Here is a 9,056-nt window from a genome sequence, read left to right on the forward strand (position 1 = left end):
CCTCTTGCACAAGGGCGGTAAAATACCTGTCATCGCCGGCGGGGTCCATGGGTGGTCGGAGTATTGTGTGGCCAGGTGAATGATGATTGGAGGGGCCGTCTCCCAAGATTGGCGGAGGAGGTGACAGGAGGGGCGGGGCGCGCCCCGGATGGCAACGAGATGTGACATCCTATGGGAATTTTTTTTGGAAATACACACTTTTCGCCTTACACACTGTCTGGGAACCAATTAAGTTCGTAAGTTGAGGTCTCACTGGACATGGAAACGCTAACATGGAAAAAGGGGAAATGCTGCCCCCTTGTGGAAAATAAAAAATAACATTTCCAAAGGCCATGGCCTGTGCCCTATCGGCACCCAAGCATGAAAAAAACTAAACCCGAACAAATTCGGGAATGGCGCTATCCATCATATTTTCAATTCTCGAATAAATTTGGCAATGGCAGTGAATGAGTTAATGTACAATTTAGACTATGGAGAATGTTTAGGGCTACTCTACCGTATGCCCCTCCCACATTTATTGGTGGCTTTCCACAGTGTCATGGGTCACCAGAATCCAGTGATCTCGGCTCAAGGTCTCAGTAGGACTTCAACTGTTTTGCCATTTAGTCGAAACAGGGTTGGATAATTGTGTCAGTTACAGAAAGTGTTACTTTTTGCAGGAAATTGAGTGGCACCCATTGAGACCATATGTTTCCTCCCACTTTGTGGGTTTTCCTTTTGTGATGGGATGGTACGCTAAAAAACGAGGACCATTTGGTGAGCTTGACACGAGACAAGACTATACGGTCTTATAGACCTCATTATTTTAAAAAACGCTCGCACAAGTGGAGGATGTGAGAAAGAAATCTCTGGCGTGCATTCATTTTGGTTTCATCCTTGAAGGCAACTACAAAGGAATTAAAACTGATGAAAGAACGTTTACTTGAAGCGTTTGCTTGTTCTGTAGCCACAAGCCAGTGTCTTCTTGTCCCAAGCCCGGATAAATACAGAGGGTTGTGTCAGGAAGGGTATCCGATGTAAAAGCTTGGCCAAAAAAACACATGCAAATCAAACCTCTGAAGATGGAGGACACTGATTCGCTGTGGCGACCCCTTCAAGGGAAAAGCCGAAAGGAAAAGAAGATCGGGTCATATCCACACCGATGGATTCTTACATCAAGTGGCATTGGTGAGCTGTGAAATGCTGTATGTACACTGTTCACGTGACCACGATGTTGTGTTTGTCGAGGGGAAAACAAAAGAGGGGCTGTCTGAACTTCCCTCAAGCTTTTTTTTGCCCTCAGGCTGCAAGCAACAGCTGTCCAACACCAATAACTTTCAATAAAAGTGGGTTATCGTGTCTTTTCATGCACAGGGAATAGCATTTGGGTACCTCCACGGACATGTAATTGTTTTGAAGATTGTTGTCAAAGGAGGAGAGGCAGAATTTCCAAAAAAGGGGGGAGGAGTGGTTTTTGCATTGATTGTTGTATTGTTAAATGTTCCAATATTAGGCTGGGATCCTCTTGGCGGCTGAGCTAGGAAGAGGCCAGTAAGCAGGGACACGTTGGTTTTATGGTGTTCGGACACGGAAACAGGAACAGGCCTTTAATGCCCACATTAAATCACACTGATCAACGGAAAATTGTCATCAGAGTCGGCTTTGTGTGTCCTTACTTTATTGTAACACACCATGTTTTTGAGATATTTGTTTTCTTTTAAGTTTGAATTTATGGCTATAGCTATCAATATGTTACATGTTTTATCTAAGATCCCATCAGTTATTGAACATAAGCCTTAATTTATACATATGACTAAACACACGACTATATTTTTTTAAAGTCTTATAGTTTATTATTGAAATGAAAATGAATTGCGCCAGAAAATAAAAAAAGTGCCGATTCGGAATTAGCTAAAGAAATCCTAATCTAGAAAATCTACTCACTTGCTTACTCATTCACTCACTTACTTGGACTGATGAAAAACAATTGTAAAAAGGGTATACGTATATGTATACATATAAAAACATTGAATTAATAACGACAATTAGAATGGGAGAATATCATCATACATTCAAATGTAATATTTAATGATATTTTCCTGAGGCAATTGTGGACTCGTTTCATTTAATACTAGTTAAAATAGTAATGTGGAAAATTCTGGATCGCTAATTAAAAACAGTAATAAAACATTAGGTTAATCCAAATCTATTTATGTATGAATTGTGGAAGAGGAGACGGTCACATCTAACAAAATTAAAATTATGTCAGCGGGCATGTTGGAGCCCCCTTCAGCCAGCCTCCGAGAGCACACGCACACGCAGGGAAAGTGAGCGTCAACAAAAAGGCGGGCGCTACGTCGTGTTTTCAACCATCGAGTGGCCGAACGCAATATCAATCAAACATAGGCGCAATCCCATTGGCGGAGCGCTTCAGCATTTATCGTGCCATCTCGTTGAAGCTGCTGCTGTGGAATAGCAGGTAACTTTCTTGCTATAGCCTTCCGCTGTGCAAGGTAGTGCGTGTAGAACTCTCGCGTTTGGATGGCCGCAGTTAAACCAGACAGAATATCGAGATTCGCTTTTAAACAGTCATCGCTCCGAGGTACCGAAAACGCGAACAATCGTGAGTCATTGCGGGCGAATGCTGCCCGTCTACGAAAGGCGTTTGAAATCGGACACCGCTGGGGTTGAGGGCCTCATTCCGCGTGCGGAGGGATACGTTGTTGCGTCTGACAATGTGGACGGAGGAGGTGAAGATGTCTACGAGAAGAATGAAATCATCCCCTCAGTTGTAACAGGGAAAAAAGGAGGAAGACGCCAGATTAAGCGAGTAGAATAGATTTGTTTGCACACAGACTCGAGACACTGGAGCAAACACGTGGAGGCGGACACTTGCAGGGCGAGCTTTCCGGGACAAAGAGGGGGGCAAAGACGTTCCACGGCGCTCCAATGCGTCTGGTGCGCTGAGCTCGAAATTCTCCTCAACTTTTATGTTTTTCCCGATCGCCGCTGTCCGCTTTTTCTTCGCCGCTTTTGGATAGCCGACACCCGCCGAGGAGAGGTAAAACAACAACAACAACAAAAAAAAAAACAACAAACACTTTCTTTCCCGTCACCTTTCACCCTCAAAAGTTGCACGAATTCGACGGCTTTCTACCCCATTAACACTAGCGCAAGTCGCCTTGTATTTTTCCGAAAAGTTTTTCGGGAACGTGATTTTAAAGCGACTACTTGTTTTATTTTTTGGTCTACTTTGACGAGCTAGCTTCGTGCTAACCCTCGGCTTCGATCACTAATATTAATGAAAAAGACATGTAAAACATTGTTCTCGTTTTGTGTCTTGTTACACCGTGTGTTTATGCTAGTTAGCATTTTTGAAAACACAATGTAAAAAACTTGGCGAAGCTGTTTAGGTCAACTTTACGTTTCGGGACCACCTCTATGTATCCCCTTGTTTCCAAGACAAACTTTCCATCAGCTCTCTTTTGGTTGCCTTTAAAACATTCCTGTTTGGGAGTGAGTGGCCACCAGTGAGACTTTAAATTTTATTGCACATTTGGCAGGAAATTCCTCTCTCTCCCACCCCCACCGTCTCCCTACAGCCCCCCTTCTTCCCCCATAAGGCGACTTGAACCCCAATATGAGCGAAGGAAGTGAAAAGTTTGGTCGCCATTCTCCAAATGCGGCCTCCATCTTCTATTTACTTGGCTTTACCACATCTCCAAAAACAAATGACATGAATGGATTCGTTTTGGATGTGACCTTATTTATACTGCCCTCTGCGAGCTGGTTTGCAATTCACTGAATAAATCTTATCCAAAGTGGACTAGATTGAACATTTCTGGTATAAACTGCCCACTTGAGTCAGAGTTGAATATTTCGCTTATGAAGCGCTACTAACTTGTACTAATATACATTGTTCCTCAAGCAGTTCTTATACACCACAATAAAATGTATCTACGGGGAGGGGGGACACTGAATGATTTCAAAAACTGTCTTATTCACATTAAGGATTTATACAGCTGTTTCCTCAAGGTTCTATTTGTTTCTGTTTTTTTTTGTCCCTCACACCATAACTTGTTTTATGGTTTCTTGGGCTTTTGTGGGGGCGCTGACACAGACCCCCAAATCTGCCTGATTCAAATATTGATCCATGAGTAGGCCAAGATGACATTTTGTTAAAGCAACCCCTCCCCTGTGTTCCATTTGCCTGAGTCAATGTCGTGCAGTGCTTGGGTAACATTTGAGAAGACTAAAAAGTTGGGACAGGCACCGAGAGGCATGCTCCTGGCTTGCAGACACTTAGATCAGTGTGTGTCTATGTGTGCACGTGCGCGTTCGTGTTGTCACTTCCTTTTCATTTCCCAAGGTTAAATTAGTTCCGCCTGCCCGAGTTCATGACACTTGGTGTTTCCACATTTTATGTTATGGTATGATATACAATGTTAACACTTTTGGATGTGCTTTCATTCAAATTGTGTATACAATACATCATTATTTATATAGTGTATTCACAGCAGCTGCAGCTGTACCAAATCACTGAGATTTAACTTCCATTCAAATGCACCCCCTCTTTGGATTTCAACATGTTTTGCCATCATTTAGCCTACAATATTTTGTTTTTCTAGTTTTCTTAAAAACACCTTATTTCATGTGATGGCCTTATTACAAAAGAGGCTGTAAAAGCACACCACCTGTTGGTGTCCAAGTGCCCCCTAGTAGGACCCCTCCACCCAGTCTCGTCCGCATTACTTTGCCGTTGCCTCTGATGGCAGCTCAATCTAAGGCGACAAAATACAAAACGCTAAAAAAATCAGGAGAGATACTCGCTGTGTAGTTTGACAAGCTTCTCATCTGTGTTTACATATGCTAATTTGGTAATGACGTGTTTGCATATAATCGTTAGCCCTGCCTTTCAACATGATTTCCTTGGGCTAACAATGGTCCCAATTATCGCTGTAATTGTAAAGGTGTGCATTGCCTTTCATGTGGCTGTGATGGACATATGGCTGTGCTGTTTGTAAGAGTTCTATTAAAAAAACGAACAGAGTGGGGTACAATATTTGTTATGGAAGCGCTAAATGAATGTAGACACTTGCGTTCAGTATTGCATTAATTTTTTTAAATAACCCCTAATTATTTTCCCCCAAAATTCAATCTAACTATATATATATATATATATATATATATATATATATATATATATATATATATATATATATATACTTCTTAGCTGCAGTGGATTTTTTTTCTCCCACAGTGTACGCAAATGTCACTGTGTTGAAATAAGTCGGTACAATGGTCCCAAAGCAGGGTGAAAGTAAAAGACAGAAGGTCAGCAATTTGGGATAATTTCACACTTCAAATGAGAAAAATGAAGAATATAAAGCTGAACAACTGCAGTCCAACAGTTCAAAAAGTACAAATGTAAATTAAAGAAAAAAAAAAACAGAATCAGCCATCGTGCCAAACATTTGGTGATGTGCACATCCCTCACGAGGCAAGACCCCGCCATGAAAACCATCCGCACTCAAATTCACAGATGAATTTCATCATGCAAAAATCAATTTTTATTCCTCAATGTAGCGATGATCTTCAAATACTTTATTGGAACTGTTCGATTGGAGAAATATATATATATATATATATATATATATATATATATATATATATATATATATATATATATATATATATATATATATATATATATATATATATATATATATATATATATATATATATACACACTCGACCTTTTCACATTGGGAATGATGATTTGTTTGTATTAATAGAAACTATGGAGAAAACAAATTCTAAATCAAATTGTCGCCTAGAAAACATTTAACAGAGCAAGTATTGGTTGAAGTCATCTTTTAATTGTCATACAGTCTTTTCCCCAAGACAATTAATTCATCAGCTGTGGAGGGCGAAAGTAGTGTTTTTTTCATGATTGAGCCCTTGTTGAGTTAGCAGCTTGGATAGATTTGTTTGACGCGCGTTGGCTGCATCAGTCGTCAATGTGACGTTGCATCAGATTACGTCACCAACGTGCAGTTGTCTTGTAATTGACTTATTGTTGTTCCTCGAGGCGCGTTGCGCTGAGCACCCAGGACAGATACAGTATGCGTGTCCAGTCCTGCTTTTGTTGCTAGGATACCACCATAAGTCCCGTATTTGTTTTTAGTTTATTTTTGAAAAACGAGTTGATAGTTTTTTCCCTTTTCCGCGCAGTGTGTCCCGTGATAAAAAGACAAAGTAAACGAATATTGCGCTCTCGCCGGGGAATCGTCCTTGAAGTCTCCCGCCATCCACCACCTGTTACCAAGTCCCAGATTTCAATTTTTTTCCTTAATAACTTGGATTGCTTTGCAAATTGTCCAAGCTTCAGCACTTTCTGCTGTAAATGTTTGTATCTGCCGTCGTATTTCGAACTTGGCAAAAAAGCCCCCCGCCCCTCAAAAAAAACCAAGAACTTGGTCACTTGCACTGATATCACGGGTTTTTACGAAGTCACGTGTGATCTGTTCAATCGGATGAGTACCGTATTTTCCCGTGTATAAGGCGCACCCCCAATAAATGGGGTGTTTTCAAACTCTTTCAGTATATGAGGCACACGCAGATAAGGCGCTACTGTAGAGGCTGGGCTTACATTATTTTTATTTTGATGACAAACATGAAAATATAAATTTTAGAATAATACAATGTTACAAAAATATTCCAAGGTTTTATCAGTTCATCACAATACAAGAATAAATATAATTTTCAGAGATTACCAATCTTCCTTCTTTAAACCGTTTATGTGCCTTAAGGGTTTTCATGGAATATTTTGGCTTTAATTTTTTTCAGAAATAAACACAATATTTTTTTCTTGAAACACTAAATACAAAAAGAAGCAAAAAAATGCCACATATTTCATTTCTAAACATTGTGCCAATAAGGGAAAATTATGGCATAATTGTGAAAGAAATTCCACCTGGCAAAGTAATTTTAAGGGATTACAGAAATTAAATGCAGTTTTATATATCCCAGCATGCACCATGCACTACTTTGATGGAGTCGTGGCTGCTGACAGTCGTTGCAAGACCTGTTGTGGCTCAAAATGACTTCACAAATAAGGCGCACCAGCGCATAAGGCGTAGGCTCATCTATTGAAGAAAATGAAGGCTTTTACACCGGAAAATACCAGAATTTTCTGAATTCATCATGCGTCGACATCCCCCGCCCCATTCTTTTTTTTTAGCAGTTCATTCTGCTGAGCTATGTCACCCTTGTCATTGTGCTTGCGAGTGCCCTTATCATCATTTATTAAAGTCCTGTATCTGCAAATCTCTCTCGTAGGGTTTGTTAGAGACGGAAGGTTATGACCGAGCAGCAGCAAAGAATGGCTGCAGTGGGAACTGACAAGGAACTCAGCGACCTCCTGGATTTCAGCGCGGTAAGAGAGTGGGAGTGCAGTCGGGGTGGGTGACACCGGGAAGAGTTGGCCCACGCAAGTTGGGAGATGTCGGTGACAGGAGGAGGCGTTTCCGCCGGACGATATCTTGAATTGGTCATCTCAATGCAGGTTATGAGAAGTAACGCACATCTGTGTGATTGGAGGAAATGACTTTGTTGGGGTTGGTCGATGGGGAATCGTTACGTGCGTGACTTGTATTTTTATTTTATTTTTTGACAAATGCTTGCTGTGGGAAGCGTTTGGTGTTTTCAGTCATACTCGACCGATTTATTGTTTGAAGTTTGGTTTGAATATTTGAATTTGAGACTGTGTGGATAAAAAAAAAATGAAACTAACAAAAGTAAAATGGGCGGCACGCTCATTGTCAAGCATGAGGCCAACTTTCCACTGTAATTGTGTCCACAAATAACTTCCATTTTAATGCTGTGCTTTATTGCCGTTTCACAGTGGCACCGTGTCATTTTCTTGTTACTACGGTATTTCACATGATGTAGCTCTTCACTCCACTTCTAAGAAAAGGAAACAACACTCCCCAAAGGGAGCGTCTCATTAAATCATGCAATTCACCATCAAAATGTCCTGATTGATCGTCCGCCAATTTATAACGGCAGATGTTCCGTTGACTAAATATGACTGATAATTGGGTGAGAAACTGTCGAGGGTTGTACAAACAAGTTTCCTCCTCGTTTGTTTCTTGCTCCTGACACCCTCCCAAGGTTTGGATGTGGAAGAAAGCGTGTGTTCGATGTGTCTGAGGCTGCTGTTACAAGACCTAATGGGATCAAAATGGTTTGCGAAGACCTGTTATGTTGTTGTGCCAGCTAGCACTGATTTACATGCCCTACTTTTATATATATATATATATATATATATATATATATATATATATATATATATATATATATATATATATATATATATATATATGCAAGTAAGCAAGCAAGCATCAGTTTTTATTTCAAGGGCCAGCGGTTACGACAGTGGACATCAGGTTACAGGGTTAAAGCGTCAAAATTGACACCGAGAGTTCCAAGCGCATGTTGATGTCGTTTATTAGTGGAAATGGGATGTGTGAAGTGTGCCCTCTTTTGCTTTTGTCAGAAATGCTTTCTTCCCCTTTTGTCATCCCGCAGATGTTCGCGCCTCCCGTAGCGAACGGCAAAAACAGAACAATGACTCTCGCCAGCAGCCAGTTCAGCGGCGCAGGTAAGTTTCAAAGCAAACTTTTAAACACACAGGCATGCACACACACACGTCTTGGCAAAATGGGATTGGTTTAGTTTTTTGTTTTAAGTTTGACTTAAAGGACAACCGACGTCTCCGGACAAGGTGTGTCCATAATTTGTAAAATGGTTTCAAATGACTTCTACTGACCGTATTTTAATAAGATTCCACCGCATATAGCTATCTTTTACGTTTTAAGACTCGCTCTGAATATTCAGGAAGTCTTGTTTTTGAGTTGGTGACGAGTCCGTACGTGACGTCACGAAAGGAACGCCCCTGATCGAAAAAAGACGCATTGTAGCGGTCCTTCCATCACGTCAATGTATTTCGCTGCACTTGTTTGGTCTGGGCACCTCGTGTTGCACACAAAAGCCGCCAGAAGAGGGCGGCCAAA

General features: G+C 40.9%; 1 protein-coding gene across 2 annotated transcripts in view; it reads left to right on the plus strand.

Annotated features, from left to right (window-relative positions):
• Nucleotides 1-2,470: 2,470 nt before the first annotated feature.
• Nucleotides 2,471-9,056, plus strand: part of tcf3b (transcription factor 3b) — a 32,100-nt gene continuing 25,514 nt past the window's right edge. Inside the window, exons 1-3 of one of the 2 annotated variants that reach the window (XM_089000772.1) lie at nt 2,471-3,040; nt 7,321-7,417; nt 8,572-8,644. In XM_089000772.1, coding sequence (XP_088856898.1) covers nt 7,343-7,417; nt 8,572-8,644 — 148 coding nt within the window. In that variant the 5' untranslated portion in view covers nt 2,471-3,040; nt 7,321-7,342. The remainder of the gene's footprint in view (nt 3,041-7,320; nt 7,418-8,571; nt 8,645-9,056) is intronic. The other variant, XM_089000771.1, reaches the window with a different exon arrangement.

The sequence above is a fragment of the Hippocampus bargibanti genome, linkage group LG07 (assembly GCF_051943395.1).
Source record: "Hippocampus bargibanti isolate YZ-2025 linkage group LG07, ASM5194339v1, whole genome shotgun sequence".
In the NCBI taxonomy this organism is placed as follows: domain Eukaryota; kingdom Metazoa; phylum Chordata; class Actinopteri; order Syngnathiformes; family Syngnathidae; genus Hippocampus; species Hippocampus bargibanti.